Here is a 16,164-nt window from a genome sequence, read left to right on the forward strand (position 1 = left end):
CCCTGTGAGTAGCGCCCACTAAACAAGGATTGTACTACTACACTAACCTCCAGGGTTTGGAAAGTTTCAACGATCAATGTTCAATGACTTTCACCTTTGGTCCTTTCCAAGTTCCAAGTTGTATGTCGATAGTAGTGTATTCGTATGTACATAATCACCAGCTGGTAAATGATCGATACCAACTTGAATCACTTATATCGTAACCGCAACTACACGGCATTGAGGGCTACTATGCCCATCGCCAACCCGTCGCAATGGCTTCTTCACATCGAATAACCAGGCGTTTATTCACCTCACCAACTAACAACCCATTATTTGCCTCTAAACGAATTCCAACAACACAGCATCTACAGCTTTATACCCGAACTGCTACTCGCCATGCTTCCTCTTCAGCCGCCTCCTCATCCACGTCTTCTACAAATTCCTCCACGGGTTCAGGGTTAAGAACGCTCTTCTACACGACTTCGCTCGCAGTATCCGGCTACGTAGTCTTCGTCTACGCCACCGACACCCGCGCATTCGTCCACCGCTATGTCGTGCCGCGGGCGCTGCGTTTCCTGTACCCGGACGCCGAGGAAGCGCACAACGTCTCCGTATCCGCCATGAAGAACCTGTACAACATTGGCTTCCACCCGCGTGAGCGATTCTCCTCCTCCTCATCCGCCGGCCCAGATATATCCATCTCCGTGTTCGGCTCCCGGCTCGCCAATCCCATCGGCATATCCGCCGGCCTCGACAAGCACGCCGACATCCCCGACGCCCTGTTTGCCCTCGGCGCCGCCGTTGTCGAGGTAGGCGGGTGCACGCCCCGCCCGCAGGAGGGCAACCCCAAGCCCCGCATGTTCCGCATCCCGACGCTCGACGGCCTGATCAACCGGTACGGGCTGAACTCGCGGGGCGCCGACGACATGGCGATGCGGCTGCGGGAACGTGTGAGGCGGTACGCGAAGACGGTCGGCCTGGACGAAGCAAGGGTGCTGAACGGCGAGGCCAACGTGCCGCCGGGCAGCCTGTTGCCGGGGCGCCTGCTGCTGGTGCAGATCGCGAAGAACAAGGAGACGGACGAGCGCGACGTCGAGGCCGTGAAGCGCGACTACGTGTACTGCGTGAGGCGGCTCGCGCCGTACGCGGATGTCCTCGTCGTCAACGTTAGCAGCCCCAACACGCCCGGCCTGCGCGATCTCCAGGCCGTCGAGCCCCTGACGCGGATACTGAGCGCGGTGGTCGATGAGGCGCAGAGGGCGGAGCGGAAGCAGAAGCCCAAGGTGATGGTCAAGGTCTCGCCCGACGAGGAGGAGGATACCCAGATCGAGGGCATCGTGCAGGCGGTGTGGTCGAGCGGCGTCGACGGCGTCATCGTCGGGAACACCACGAAGAAGCGCACCGGGCTCATCCCGCCCAGAATCAGACTCACCTCCAAGGAGCAGGCCACCATGACGGAGACGGGTGGATACTCGGGCCCGATGATGTTCGACCGCACCGTGGACCTCGTCAGGCGGTACCGCAAGATGCTGGACGGCCAGTCGTTCCGATCCCCCCGGACGGAGAAGATCGCTGCCGACGAGGCCGTGGATGCGAGTATCACGGCTCTCGAAGGCACCATCACTGGGTTCTCCGAGACCGAGCTGAAGACTAGCTCCACCAAACCCACGTCCGAGCCCAAGGTCATCTTTGCTACGGGCGGCATCACGAACGGCCGTCAAGCCCTGGAGGTGCTGAATGCGGGGGCTAGTATTGCCATGGTGTATACGGGTCTAGTGTACGGTGGCGCGGGTACGATTACGCGCATGAAGAGCGAGATGAAGGGGGAAGTGGGCGTGGGCGTGGGAAAGGGTATTGAGGAGAAGGTATTATAGAAGATACGTAAAAGTAAAAATAAAAAAAGGGGGCAGGAAGGAAGTTTTCGTATGAGATTCGGTCTGTGGACAAGCACGCACGCACGAGCATTTGTATCATCACCATACCAAACCACGATAGACAAAATTCATAGATGAGGGGTGGCCCAAGTCAAGTCAACCTTGGAAGTTACTCAAACCAAAAAAAAAAGGGGGGAGAGAGAAAAGGGTCATAAGCATAGCATGGCATACGGTAGAGTTTACGTTAGAGATAGAAGAACGACCAAACGAAATTATGATGACTGTGGTTCAACAAAAATCTATTCGGTTTATGCGGTGATGCTTTCTTTTTTCTTTCTTCCTTTTGTTACAGAATCAAAATGCGGAAGTTGAAGTTCTATATCGCGCGCCTTGCTGCTTTCTACACCCCGAATTCCACCCAACTGTCACTGGTACGAAAACAATACTGGGCAGTGATGGCTGGTTATTTAGAAGGGCTGTCCGGGGGGCTTTATTAGTATCTTTCGTAGGACGAGGTGTGTACCTAGGTAGGTAGGTATAAGAGAGACTCACGTTATCGGATGGCGGGATCACCGTGACGAAGTGCTCGCCGATGATGGGAATCTTTTGTAGGATGTCCTTCTTTACGCGGGGGATGCCCGAGGCGTAAAAGATGAGGGCGAAGAAGGCGACGCCGCCGAAAGCGCCGGCTTTAAAGCCGCTGTGTTGGGGTTCGTGATGTTAGTAAACGATTTATTTCTCTTCAAGTGCTGTTTCTTTTTGTCGTGGGTTGGTAGGCAGGTCAGGAGGGAGGGAAGAGTTTCGTGGGTGGTGCTTACAGATTGGCGAATTCCTTGACGGTCCATCCTGCGATGTTCGGTTGGTAGTGGTACCTATTCGTTGATTCCGCGGTCAGTTATGTGCCTCGAATGACTTCGTGGGTGGGAAGATGCCCCGCGACGCATAGTCTTCCCGTACGCCAAGGTTCATATTGTTCGTGTGGAAGAAGGTATGCTTGAGGAGATCGATCGGGCTGTTGTATTTATTCGGTGTAGCACTCACTTAGGTCCGTAGGGGCTCTTGTAGGCCGGGTAGTTTAGTCGTCGGATGGGAGTCTGTGGTGGTCTCGGGTTAGCTATGATCTTTCTTGGGCGTGCTTCGCAAGTGAGCAGAAGCAGAGGAATGCGCAGGGCCTAGAATATAGACAGCTGGGGCTTATCATACTTGGAAAACCATCTTCACTTGCAGTGTATGAAGTGGAAAGTGGAGAGTTCAATGGCAGGACTGGGTATCTGGTGATAATTGATTTTTTTGAGCGCAAGATTCATTAAGTGAAGTGAGTAAAGTGCAGCGCCCAATTGGTTGATCGAGTCTCGGGCGATCCCGGTTCCTGCTTAGCCACGTAATAAGCCACATTAGATCAAATCTGACCTCGGAAAGTTTGAACAATTGCTTAGGTACCTAGGTTAGGTACCTAGGTACTTGAGTTTTACATTCACCTCACTCACCTTAACTAACTTCTCTTTACCTTCCTGCTCGCTCCTATGAATCTCATTTTCAGATAACTCACTCCCATACGCCCATGCACTGGCAAAAATGGAAAAGCAGCTGGATGCCGGGTTTGATCGGGTCGAGAAAGCGCTAGGCACGCTCGTCGACTCGATCTCTAAATATCATCCCTCAGTGTCCCAAGTCGATGAGCTTGGTCTTGCCGATATCGCGCTCCAAGAAGGATTGCGAAAGCGTATGTGAATCTTATATTTTATTCTTTTTTATTCTATAAACCTGACTGTCTATCCTAGTGCAAGTACACCAATCCAACTATCGCCGCATCCTCCACCTTCGCGCCACCACCGCAGGCCTCGACACCCAGATCAAGGATACCTTGCGCCTGCTAGCCAACACCCGCAAGGAGCTCGTCAGCGCCCGCGCCACCGTCTTCCCTAGCGATGTTCCTACCTACGATATCAACTACGACGAGATGCTCGCCTACGGACGTCGCATCAGCAAGACCACGATGCCCCCTGCCATCAGCACCCCCATCGAGATCCAAACCGAGAGCAACGGCGGAGCCGAGACAACTGCTGCCACCACACCAGCTAGCGGGACGCCCAACGGCGCCTCCACCCCCGCAAATGGTACCCAGCAACAACAGCACGACCCCACCACCTCTCAGGCGCAACAACAACAAGCCGGCGCCACACCCGCCGTCTCCCTCAGCACCAACACCGCCAACCTCCCCGAAGACATCCAATGGCACCTAAACCCGCAAGCCGGGCTCGAGTTCATCCCATGGCCCAACGAAGACCAGGTGCGCAAGGGCGCGCTCGCCTCGCTGGCCTTCATCTCCGAGCAGGGCATCGACGCCGAGAACTACGACCCGGAGCAGGAGAAGCTGCGCAAGGAGCGCGAGGAGGAAGAGAAGCGAGAAGCCGAAGAGCGCGAGGAAAGAGAGCGTCGCGCACGGGAAGAGCAGGCGAGGGCCAGGGCCGAGAGGGAGAGGGAGAGAGAGCAGAGCGAGGCTTGGCGGCGCGGGAGCGTCACGACGGCGATTGGAGGGGTTGCTGGTGCTGCTGGTGCTGCGGGGGCTGGGGCGGCGGGAGGAAGTACCGTGACTGGCGGAGCTATAAGCGCGTCGCCGACAGGCGAGAAGAAGCAGTTCCAGTTTATGGCGGATGATGACGACGACGACGACGATGAATGAGTGGATGGATGAGCTATCTACCCAGGCATCTATCCAGATAGGCACCTACTCGTGTAGACAAGGAGCTATTCATGGATGCCGTTGTCATTGTATCAAAATCCAGCATGACTAGGTAGGTGTTCGACAGCTCCAAGATTGGATTTGTTGGAAGGGGGGGCTTGCACTGAATAGGGGTTGCTATCAGAAGCTTTTAATATCCCAAGCACCTGCGCAACACCTACTTAGAATTATAGGTACATGTCTACTATGTACTTGCCTAAGATTGGTAGAAGTGCTGTTGAGAATTACATCAAAGATACCTGCTTGCCTCATCGCCTGCAACGCCACATAACAACGCGAACTTCATGTCCAAGCCTCCAACCTAATAGCCTAGGTTAGGTGCCTTAGTTACATTCACGCACATTTGCGGGGGAAACAGCATCTACCTACCTAAATTTGTAGTAATCAAGCAATTGCCCAGGTAGGTAGGCGTCTAACGTAATAGCATTAGTATAGATAGGTAGATACTTTTTATGTAGGAACCATTCCGTTCATTTTTAGTATTTCTACATGAGCCATCTCAAGCATAAGGGCAAAGCACCGTCACCCTGGAAGATGGAAGGGGAAAAAGGAGACATCATTTAAACGCCTTCCAAGAGAAAAAACGTCGGCCCCGTTTTTTATGGTTACTTTGCAGAACCGCCACACTCTATGCAACTAACTCATCAAGATATAACTTCTCGTCTCCTCTTTCATTCCCACTCCCGTCGATGGAGTAATAAACGATACCGCGAAGGTGGTGGCTCGTTTGTATTTATAGTACAAAAAGCGGGAGGGGGTGTGTTGCCGCCTCTAGGAATACCTCCTGGCCCCTTTTTTCCCTTCTCGACACTTGTATTGTTCAGTCGATTTTGATGGATTTGTAAATCTTCTGCACGAACCACCAACTTGAGAAGAATCCAATGGACCCTATAGCGGAGTGTTAGTAGAGTGTGCGAAATGGGAGAATCACCTGGCTAACATACCTGTCAGGATGAAGAAAAGGAATGACAGCAGAGCGCTGTATCCGATATACAAAACAGTACCGGATAAGCCGCCCAGAGAAAGCTTGCTGATCAGGTATATTAGGGCATTGACAAAGATATAGCCCGCGCTCATGCCCGCGGCGAGGAAGGACCGCCATTGCCAATGGTAATTTTCGGCGCATAGCAGGAAGTACACCATAAGAACCGTGACTGCAGCGCAGGTAATGATCATGAGGCCATAGCAGAGGAAAAGGAAGCCGAACATGTAGTAAATCTTGCTGAACCAGATCGAGCTCATAATGAAGTAAAGTTCGACGAATATAGCACCGAAGGGCAGAATACCAACAAGTAGCATGCTGGGAATTGGCTTCAGGTAAGTTGTAGCAGGAGGTATTTGCCGCGGGATCTGGTTTGTTCGGACAGGGGGCTCGATAGCTGCAGCACGGAATCCAAGCCAGGAGCCAGCGATGGATAGGGGGATTGAAATGATAAACCATATACCAATAATGACCAACATGGTAGTAAATGGAACGGCCCCGGCAGCTCCATTAGCCCAAAGGAAAAGGTTCAGGAAGAAGAAGGTGGTGAAGACGATGCCAGGAACCAGGAGAGGAGTCAATCCAATATTTAACTTCCATTGCTCGCCATTCAGCGACTTGTAGACTCTGGCAGAGACATAGCCACCGACAAAGCTAAGAAGGGTATAGAGGATAATCATAATACTCCCCAAAGAGCCGCGGTTTGACGGCGACAAGAAACCTAACAGCGCGAAGCAGATGGTGAACCCTGTCATGACGAACAGTTGAGCGCCATTCCCGAGGAAAACGGAAAGGAGTAGAGGGCGAGACGGAGTTCGAAACACGTCTCCGTGCACCAACTTCCAGCCAGAGTCTTCCTGTACGCCATCTTCTAGAGCTGACGTGCCTGAAAGATCGTCCAAGTTGATCTGGTCGAGTCGGTTGTATCTAGCAATATCCTTTTTCAAAGCCCGGAACAAAACAGACGTCACAGTGACAGTCAGAAAGATGACAACAACTGCGGAATTAACAAGGGAGAACCAATGGATCTTGGGGTCGAAGACATGTAAGTATTTATCCCATCGGGTAGCCCAGGCAGTTGGCGACTCAGTCCAGAAGACACTGTAGGTAAAGGTGACCTCGGTTTCGGCATTCTCATCCTCCGCGAGGAAAACAGGTGGTGTTTGGTTGTCGTAGCAGTCAAGATTATCGTCTTTGTATGCTTTGGAACTGGGTTGGACGATGACGCCTACAACCCTTAATTGGTCCGTCTTTCCACTCACTTTGTGATATTCGATAAGGATGTCGTAGTGGTTATTGAAGAAAGTTGGGCTTTCGTATCCAGGATCCGCACTAGAGTGGCTACCCATAGCGAAGCCTGGGCTGTAAAAAGTTGTTCCGGTGAGGTCATCTAGGAGGTTCTGGCCAGCAGGTAATCCGTCCACCAACCAATTTAACGCGTAGCCCTGTGTGATGCGTTTGTTGACAAAACGTGCGGCCGGCTGGTCGTAAGAAGAGCTGCAAAGTTTCTTGCATGTTTCGTTCTTGTTCATGTTAAGCTCAAACGGCGAGGTCATGATCCGGTCGCCAAACAGGATGCTCCCAAGACTTTCGGACACGTAAGAGGGACCGCCTTCGGGCTGGCAGAAGCGAAAGTGTGGGGTATAGTAATCGTAAGACATGACGGAGTGAAGGAGAGCATCTTGAGCAGCGACGGGTTTGATGCTGTTGACGTAAAGGGGGACACGGTCGCCTTCTTTATATGACGTGGGCGCGACTCCGGGGAGGTAGAAGGCGGCAGCTAGCTGCGGTAGAGCTAGCAGCGCAGAACATAACGCCGTCGGGGGCGCAAAACTTGTGGTCTTCATCGTGAAAAATTGTATTTATGACATCGAACTTTTTATACATGTCAACCAAATTTTATCAGATAAGACGAGTATAGATCGACAAAGAAGGTGAATAGGACACGGAAATTGATATTATTATTACCGTAGTAGTAGGACTTACGTATGACAGAAAGGCGCAGGATTGGGACTCGAAGCCAATCAATCATAGGAGCACAAAGGCTCTTCGGTGTTGGTTGCTGAGTTCGATGTGTTGCTATAGCTTTAGTATCTAGTAGTAATAGCAATAGTTATGTTGAAGCCGAAGCCGAAGTTAAGAGAGCGTTAGAACGCTACGGGGGCGAATATGATAAGTGAGGTAAGTGAAGTACCGTTTCAAGAATGATAATGGTTGCGCGCGTCGTTTAACGGGGTTAATTAAGCTTCAACGATGGTTTCCGTTTTCACGGGTAGTTATTGTCCTACTAGGATAGTGGTAGGTTAATACATAAATATGAAATATGAAAATGAGAATAAAGTTGATAACTATGGTTTGGTTGGTCTGTCTTGTCATACCTGGCACTCGGAGTAAATCAATACTTTAATACTTAACCATGCTGCTTTAAGCCTAGATTAGCTTGGCTAGGGAGCCTACAGGTTCAATGCTGTGGCTTGTCGTAGTTACATGTAGTTAATGTCATGTAGTACCTAGTACTATGTATGATGCATAATAAATCCAGTAGTTATTTCAAAGCAGCGATCATCAAGATATTGCTATGATGTTGGTTATCCAGTCATTAGTCAGCCAGTCGGCAACATTAAAGTATTATCCGTCAATGAGCAACAGATGCGATACATGTAAGTACGGTACTGTACATAGAAATGCGCCTTTACCTCGTTACGTGATGTAGTTTAACTACATGCAACATTACTACTAGTAGTAGTTAGACTGGGATCCAATGTTTGCGGCTGCAGCGGATAGGGCCACCAACGTTGAAACTCTACCAGGATCATTGCCTTAGCACGCTCATGGATCTTATCGTTATCGCGCAACTAAAAAAAGATTTATTAATTTTTTTTTCTTTCATTCTTTTTGGAGTCTTCAACCATTTGCTCCCAACAGCACATATCAAACAGCAAATATGGCTGTTCCGGCCTCTTTACCAGCTTTGCTCGACTCATTGACAAACTCCCTTACCTCTGCCTCCGAAGCCGCCCCCAAGATTTCCGGCATCGAGCCCACCAAAGATGGCGTATCCCTTCTCGACGTGAAAAACGAGCTTCTCCTCTCCTACCTCCAGAACCTCGTCTTTCTCATCTTGCTCAAGATCCGCAATGCGAAGAATGGAAAGTCCCAGGACGCGGAAGACGGAGACGAGGCAGATCTGTCCGATACCGTGGTAAAGAAGCTAGTTGAGCTGCGCCTGTACCTCGACAAAGGCATCCGTCCCCTCGAGGAGAAGCTCCAGTTCCAGCTGGACAAGATCCTGCGCGCCGCCGACGACGCCGATCGCATCGCCGCGCAAGCCATAAAGGACGCCGAGGCCGGTGTAGGATCCGACTCCGACTCAGCTTCCGGGGAGAGCGACGACGAAGATGACGGCCCGCGCAAAACACCCTCAGGTATCTCCGCCAAGCAATACGCCCCCAGCTTCGGCAACTTCGCGCCGCCCTCTCAAGCCGTCGGCATGGCCGCCGCCGCCGCAACGCAAGACAAGACCGGCGCCTACCGCCCTCCCAAGATCACGCCCACCGTGATGCCCACCGGCGACCGGCAACAGGGTCGCGACCGCGATGACCGGCGACAGATGAAGTCCGCGACGATGGACGAGTTCATCTCAAACGAGCTCTCGGTCGTTCCGCTCGCTGAGCCCAGCATCGGCACGAACGTCGTGTCGGGCGGTCGCAAGATCAAGACGGCGACGGAGCGGCGCGAGGAGGACCGGCGCCGCGACTACGAGGAGTCGAACTTCGTGCGCCTGCCTAAGGAGAGCAAGAAGGACCGCGCGCAGCGCAACAAGGCCGAGGGCCGCACCAACAAGATGAGCTTCGGCGGTGAGGATTGGCGCGACCTGGGTGAGGGGGTCGATCGCATCGAGCGCATGACGCGGCGCAAGGAGGGCGGTGGCCGCGGGACGAAGGCGCTGCTGGACAAGAGTCGCAAGCGAGGCTGGGATACCGCCGACAGCAACCGTCAAAGCGGCCACAGCGAGAGCACGAAGGAGATAGGCGACAGGTTCAACAAGCGTGTAAAGGTCATGGAAGGCGGCCGTAGAGACAGAGGCAAACGTTGATACGATTATGGCTCATTTAATATACCCTAACTACCCATCTCGTTTTATGGTCTATCTAAAGATACATAATCCCAACTAGCAATTCGGGCACATACTCGCGAGCTCTAATTCGGTTCATAAGTGCGCACTACAGCTATACAATGGATCTCCCATCGCTGATTCCAGCTGTCTAATAACGTCCTATGCTCTGGTCATGGTCTTAACTTATGAATCGATGATGTATTTTAAGTAACCTTCCAATACTTCTTCACCGAATGATACCACCAAGCCAAAAATCTATGATATCCATAACCGTACACTCCACACCGCGCTTTCCGAATCATTGTGCGACGACGCCTTATGTGACGGCATGTTGTATGGGATATTCAGCGTCGGCGCCGTTCCCATCAAACTGCAAAATGCGATCAACGGAACTGCTTCGCACACGACCATTAGCGATGACGGGCGTTGCATTTGGTATTGTTGAATTATCCACAGGAATGTCTTGAACAAGATCTGCCACATCATAGGGTCCGCCATATGAATGCCGGTCCTTAGTATCGGAGGACTCCCAAGCGTGGTTCTTCAATTCGTCGAGTTGAGCTGAAACATTAAGAGAGCCGGTACTATATCGCTTGTAGTGGTGGGAGACGCATGAATCATCACAACGGGGTTCCCAGTTAAAGGGGGAATGATATGTAGAATTCGGGTCATGTTTGAATACCATGTAATCTTTGAAGATCGTATCCGACGTGTAGTCAATGATCGTATTTTTTGCTTCTTCGAAGTCCAGCCAGAACGGGGCCTCGCCTGAAGATATATCGTCATGTCGCCTTGACGACTTCAGGGTATGAGACTCGTGCGACAAACATGCATCGTCAAAGTTCTCCTAAAAGCTCTTGCCGGTATCTCGGCCCCGTTCATCTGCCCCGTCAAGCCCTATTCCGTTGCGGATATGCTCTTCGGCAACGACTATTCGCTTAGGGAGAGCAAATCCTAAGCCGAAGAACACGAAGAAAGCCCACTTCCATCGAAATGGGTTGATTGTTACACAGAAGAAAAACCACCAAACCAGCTCTAGATACGTGAAGAAGTCGAATGCACCAGTTGGGGATGTGGCTTTCAGAAATTTGGTCATATCAATCCAACGCTCCATCCAGAATGTAGACGGTCTTGTTAATGGGTCGACGAGGAACATCAGAAGAATCCGGGTGTAAATACCGATATGCCAGTTCCCGACGGTTCCAATTGCCGACAAGTAGGTACAATTGATAGCCGAAATAGAAGGATGTTGTGGAGGAAAGGTTTGGAGATACCAGTTTGGTGGTCCGTAAGGTTCTTCGAAGCTTTCATCGGGTAGAAAATTGAGCGACGGTCTCTTATATCCAGTTGCCATAACCACCAAATCGCCTTCAAGGTTTACTTGCCGGCCAGGTCCCCCCGCTGGTACCCCCTTTTCTCTCTTATTGATGAGAACGCCAGTGTTGGTAAATCTCTCGATGTCACAGCGTATATATTCGACTTGGCCAGAACGAAGTTTTTCCATTACGTCCGAGTTGACCATTGGCGTATCCGTGAATATACCCTTATCACTCGGTGCTAGATCTTGCAGATCTCGGTAGAACAGTTTTTTTAATAGCATCTCTGGAATAGCAGACAATATCGTCTCTTGGCCCCAGATGTTCAAGGAGAGGAGGACATCAATAACCCAGTTACGGGGAATAATCCATTTATCACTGCGCGACAGAATATAAGCTTTCGCTGCTCCCTCGTCCTAAGTCATAAGTAAGCAGTCAGCAACTACTATGACAACTTGAAAGCTACTCGGGGTACCGTAGATGGCGATATCTCTACAGCTCGAACGAATTATCAATAAAATAACACATACAGAAGCATACTCCAAAGCCTCAACAGCAGAGGCGCCGCCGCCGATGATTACCATCGTTTTGTCCTTGACATCGACCCTTGAACTCAGTTAGCAACAAGAAAATAAACCAATGCGAAATCACACATACCCGGTCAATTGACTTGAATGATAGACTGGGTTCTTGAAATTGTCCATGCCATCCATCCGAGGCATCTTGGGGTCGCCGCAAGTCCCAACAGCGGCTATGACACCTTCAAATCTACCATTCGCAGTGTTGTTGATTATCCAGCGACCTTGATCGTCCTTATACACCTTGTCAACCTTGGTATTGAACTTGGTTCTCGTGTCCAGGCCGTATCGTTCCCATAGTTGTTTGACCTGGCTAATGATCTGCTGCCGGTCTGGATAGCCGCGGTTCCATTTGACTGAGGGGTGAAATCTGTACATGAAAGAATGGATCTGCAGGCCCGAAGAATTGTTGACTTTCTGTTTAGGTACGTTTAACACTGTCAGCGCTACAATAATCCCAGCTTTGGGTTTGAAGTCAGGTTACGTACACTCCAGATGCCTCCTAAGCTGTTCTCATCTCCAACCTCAAAAATCGTAACATCGAATCCATGACCGATACAATGAGCGGCGGAGGTGACACCGGTGATTCCAGCACCGATGATGGCAACCTTGGGCTTTCCTAAATGAGTGCTCGGACCTGGAGGTCTTGGTGAAAAGACCTTGTCGGCAAACCATTGGAAAATAGTAAAGAAAACCAAGCATTGCCAATTGAAGATCTCGGAAAGAAACCGAAAGGGGTAGAATATAGGGTTGTCCAGCTCGTGTAGTTTTTTCATCAACTCAGTTCGAGCTCCGACTACGACATCCCTGAGTTGGGATGCCGTTTGTTGGGATGGCATGACGGGACTGCTGCGCCAAAAATTCGAAATGAAGAGTATGATATGGATATGCCTTGAGCAATACTATATCAACTCGGTTTCCAACAATGAAGTGGAAAAGGGGCCGAATTTCCAAGCTTGCTTACGTGTTTGTGAGAAACTAGAAGTGGTAGTTGATCAAATGGAGGGAATAAACAGTAAGAAAATATAATTCATTTATTAAATTTCCTCAATTTCCTCACACTCGAATGACGACAATGTTCGCAAGCGGATTTCATCATGTCAATTACGTCACATAACATTGAATGCATGGTAGCTAGTACCCGAGAAGGAGGGAAAGCTCCATCTACTGTTGCTACAGTTGTACAATACCTGGCATGTGAACTTTGTGAAGAGAGCTAGGTAAGCTACGTACCACTGGGTAGGTAGGCACCTACACTACCTAGGTAGATATCTAACTATAATAGGTAACATTGAGGCAAGTAAAGACCAATCATTGGATAAGAATTGACTGGATACAATTTAAGAATCGAACAAGCATGAGACACGGGAAAGCACTTGTAAGTTGTAACTATTTGTACCTGCATTAGATTGAACGTTGAATTCCAACATTGACCCCTCACTACCTAGTACTAGGGTACACATCCTCGTAGCTGAACTGTTACGTACATACATGTACGTCTCCTATTTACACAGACGATACTTCCACCTCTCCCATATCATTCACCCCTACTTTGAAAACAGATTGTGGTTGATCCTCGCTGAATTCGTCGCCATCCTCCAAATAATAACCAATTAACGGTCTGGCGATGGTTTCATTAACACCATGAAGAATACTACTCGCCGCAAGTTCCGGCAAGTAGTAATTCTTCGCGATACTAGAACACACTGTAGCATCCTCCGTTATCTTGATACGAATATTGCCAACGAGCCTCTCCAAGATCGATGATGTTACGACTGGTTCACTAAGCTTCGTTTCTAAATCCATTATGCATTTGTCAACGAGTACAGCTTGCTCAGCCTCATCAAATGCCTCAAATGGTATCATCTCGGTAATACTGTTTGCCAGACGAGCTCCATAACTTTCAGCACACTGCTGGCGGAGTCGGCGGCAAATACGCCTATGTCTGGTTGATGTCGTGAGTTCCAGGTCTGGATCATCTGTATTGTGCCCACCGACAGAAGGCATGTTTTGATCGAATTTGCTTGTTGAAAGAATCCAAATCGTTTGGGAGCAATCCACTTTCTTTCCGTTCCGACGATCTATGTACTCTCCTACAGACTTCGGTTTCAGCTTGTACGAACACGGACGCGAGCCAGTGAAGCAACGCACCTTGATAAAACGCCATTAGCAGCGTATTACAGACTGCCTCATCTGGTTTGTCGAATTCATCCATAAAGACAATACTGCGTTTGCCAGTCTTTGTAGCTAAGAAGTAATTCAATAACGAGCCGGCTCCGTCCGCTTGAGAGGATCCGAAGAGTTTATCGTCCCGCCTCACGGTAGAACAATCAACATATTCAGGTTCTGAATGTAGAACATGGCCTAGTTGTTTAGCAAGCTCTCTTTTGCCATGCCCCCGCGGACCTGCAAAAAGAAGAACTAGTGGCTTCTTGTTAGGCATAGCAAGATACCTAGATATTCAAGATCAGTTTTGCCAAATCCAAGATAAAAAATTAATACTAACGTAAGGAAAGACTTTCTCAAGGACCATGTTGCTACTGCTTGTCCGATGATAGTCATTCGAATGCCAATAATTGCATCGGCATCCTTTCGGAAAGCTAAGGCTTTCTCGCGACCCGAAGCCGGCTTCAATATTCTCGCCTGCCAAAGTCGATATCGTTGAGTTAGAGTCAGTTTAGAACCCAACAATGGCCGAATTTCTGGAGTGCACCACATTCTATGGGGATCTTCCATATTGGAAAACTCGTCCTCTTTGGGCCCGGAAGGCCCAAGGTCTCGACCGAAGGGTTCATAGTATGCTTCCGGGATAACACGAGGCGATGCCCCAAGTCTAAGTAGCGTCACGATAGTTTCTGTCGCTTGTAGACGTGTATCAGCGCCACGCAGGATCGCGAAGGCAAGCACGGGAAAGTGAAAAGGCCCATGAGTCGCGTTCGGGTCACCACCGTACTTAATCCACTCCCGGATATAGTCCACGTTGTTGGTCTCAACAATGTAGAAAATTGCTGGAAAGCCTTTCACCTCTTCGTTCAGTCTCTCTTTTAACTGCTGAGGATTTCTCTCATGGTAATGCGTAAGATAACTGCTGAGGGATGCTGATGGACGGTGGGGATCATCAAAAGAATACTTTTGAACACGGCTAAGGATATATTCAAGGTCGAACTCGTCATTGGTATCCAACTTTAGCTCCCCGGAGGTAAAAAGGCAAGGTAGTCGATCGTATTGTCGTAAATCAAATGTTGGAGGTTTCGAAATAATCTGTACTCTGTTTTCATCGGGCAAGTCGGTGAAGTCAGATTCAGCAACAAGGCTTGTATGCTCTGTTTCCAGATTCTCAGTCACGCGGTCCTCTTCCTTGGGACTCTTCACATTCTATGTTCTATGAGTTAGGATAATGAGGGAGTGTGAGGGTGTGGATTGATGCATCTGCAAACCTCTACGATTTCATTGTTCACATCGGAAGCCAAGGACTACCGAATAGGCGTTAGTGAGATACACCTTGAATATACCAGCCCAGCTGAGGTTCAAATATTCACTTACTCCAGAAACCGGACGAGGCTCCTCGACCGGAGGTTCCGTGATCAGGGATGTTCTCTGCTTTTTCTTCTTCGCCATCTTTGAAGCGACTAGCCCTAGGTGACTGACGAGGAGGCTCAACTTATACATGGTAGGCGACAAAGACGATATATAAATGATAGAAAATCCCTGCCTACCTGCACAGTTTAGACCGAGACTAGGTATGTATAACTAGATACTTGAAATATCTGCCTAAGCATGACGCCTAACCGGTCGCATCGAGTTGCGTTTGGAACGGGCTGCCGAGATGCTCCTTGCATCGAGATCGCCTGTGCGGCCACATGCGTTTAGTGCCAATAGGAGTGTTCCAACATGCAGACAGCCTAAGACAGGCATCGCCTTTTTTACGCTCGATTCGATGGTAGGTAGGTACATACCTTCCAGCATGGTCTTGGAAGGTTTATACATTGACAATGTCTATTTACCTAGGTACCTAGGTAGGCAGGCAGCTATTCGAATACCTAGAAGAGACGAGAGAAGTTGTATATCAGCGGTATTATGGGCTTCGATTCCACTCCAAGTATTCGTAGATGCCCAGGTACCTAACCTAGTACATGTACATTCAGGTAGGCAGGTACGCAAATGCGTTCCCGAGCCCGAGATCAACAAGCAGAACACATTGTATGGAATCGAGGTCAAACGCCCGGCCTGTATGTTGGTATTGTAAGCTCTGTGCACTGCGAATGAGAATATCGGGCTTCAGGCCATTAATATATATACCTATACGTGGCATGGCATGTGTGACTCTTCAAGACCCCTCCCCCCTTCTATGTCGGCTTGATGCCAATGTAACCTCACGTACTAAGTATGGACCATACACAACTCACCAATTCCAGGAGATGTAATAACAGGTAGGTACATAACCTGTCACATCTCATTCCGAGATTAACGAAGCCACTGCGCAAGAATTTATTTTTATTTTTATTTTCATTCGGGTATCTGAATCTGTGCCCGCGTCTTGTGTGGTAGCTCACATGCACTCATCCCGGCCCA

General features: G+C 49.7%; 7 protein-coding genes across 7 annotated transcripts; 3 read left to right on the forward strand and 4 right to left on the reverse strand.

Annotated features, from left to right (window-relative positions):
• The first annotated feature begins 12 nt into the window (after positions 1-12).
• GGS25DRAFT_494886 (FMN-linked oxidoreductase) lies at positions 13-2,136 on the forward strand. The gene has a single exon (XM_049261394.1). The coding sequence runs from the start codon at positions 255-257 to the stop codon at positions 1,854-1,856; it is 1,602 nt and encodes a 533-aa protein (XP_049115629.1). The 5' UTR covers positions 13-254; the 3' UTR covers positions 1,857-2,136.
• GGS25DRAFT_494887 (ubiquinol-cytochrome-c reductase complex subunit-domain-containing protein) lies at positions 2,137-3,181 on the reverse strand. Its single transcript, XM_049261395.1, has 5 exons — positions 3,060-3,181; positions 2,898-2,950; positions 2,675-2,728; positions 2,409-2,556; positions 2,137-2,332 (listed from the first exon to the last, which is right to left on the reverse strand). The coding sequence occupies exons 1-5, from the start codon at positions 3,069-3,071 to the stop codon at positions 2,324-2,326; spliced, it is 276 nt and encodes a 91-aa protein (XP_049115630.1). The 5' UTR covers positions 3,072-3,181; the 3' UTR covers positions 2,137-2,323.
• A 118-nt stretch (positions 3,182-3,299) lies between these two features.
• Positions 3,300-4,955, forward strand: GGS25DRAFT_323746 (uncharacterized protein). The gene is made up of 2 exons (XM_049257847.1): positions 3,300-3,579; positions 3,638-4,955. The coding sequence occupies exons 1-2, from the start codon at positions 3,432-3,434 to the stop codon at positions 4,537-4,539; spliced, it is 1,050 nt and encodes a 349-aa protein (XP_049115631.1). The 5' UTR covers positions 3,300-3,431; the 3' UTR covers positions 4,540-4,955.
• An 11-nt stretch (positions 4,956-4,966) lies between these two features.
• On the reverse strand, positions 4,967-7,939 carry GGS25DRAFT_494891 (Nonaspanin). Its single transcript, XM_049261396.1, has 2 exons — positions 5,544-7,939; positions 4,967-5,487 (listed from the first exon to the last, which is right to left on the reverse strand). The coding sequence occupies exons 1-2, from the start codon at positions 7,426-7,428 to the stop codon at positions 5,420-5,422; spliced, it is 1,953 nt and encodes a 650-aa protein (XP_049115632.1). The 5' UTR covers positions 7,429-7,939; the 3' UTR covers positions 4,967-5,419.
• Positions 7,940-8,439: 500 nt separating this feature from the next.
• GGS25DRAFT_323783 (uncharacterized protein) lies at positions 8,440-9,846 on the forward strand. Its single transcript, XM_049257849.1, has one exon. It carries the CDS (start codon positions 8,526-8,528, stop codon positions 9,675-9,677), a length of 1,152 nt encoding a protein of 383 aa, XP_049115633.1. The 5' UTR covers positions 8,440-8,525; the 3' UTR covers positions 9,678-9,846.
• Positions 9,847-10,464: 618 nt separating this feature from the next.
• Positions 10,465-12,526, reverse strand: GGS25DRAFT_323779 (FAD/NAD(P)-binding domain-containing protein). The gene is made up of 4 exons (XM_049257848.1): positions 12,081-12,526; positions 11,672-12,009; positions 11,545-11,620; positions 10,465-11,430 (listed from the first exon to the last, which is right to left on the reverse strand). The coding sequence occupies exons 1-4, from the start codon at positions 12,429-12,431 to the stop codon at positions 10,546-10,548; spliced, it is 1,650 nt and encodes a 549-aa protein (XP_049115634.1). The 5' UTR covers positions 12,432-12,526; the 3' UTR covers positions 10,465-10,545.
• A 455-nt stretch (positions 12,527-12,981) lies between these two features.
• On the reverse strand, positions 12,982-15,928 carry GGS25DRAFT_494898 (uncharacterized protein). Its single transcript, XM_049261397.1, has 5 exons — positions 15,136-15,928; positions 15,030-15,065; positions 14,099-14,967; positions 13,744-14,045; positions 12,982-13,685 (listed from the first exon to the last, which is right to left on the reverse strand). Exons 1-5 carry the CDS (start codon positions 15,259-15,261, stop codon positions 13,099-13,101), a joined length of 1,920 nt encoding a protein of 639 aa, XP_049115635.1. The 5' UTR covers positions 15,262-15,928; the 3' UTR covers positions 12,982-13,098.
• Positions 15,929-16,164: the final 236 nt, after the last annotated feature.

Source organism: Hypoxylon fragiforme (genome assembly GCF_022984875.1).
Source record: "Hypoxylon fragiforme strain CBS 206.31 chromosome Unknown GGS25scaffold_6, whole genome shotgun sequence".
In the NCBI taxonomy this organism is placed as follows: Eukaryota; Fungi; Ascomycota; class Sordariomycetes; order Xylariales; family Hypoxylaceae; genus Hypoxylon; species Hypoxylon fragiforme.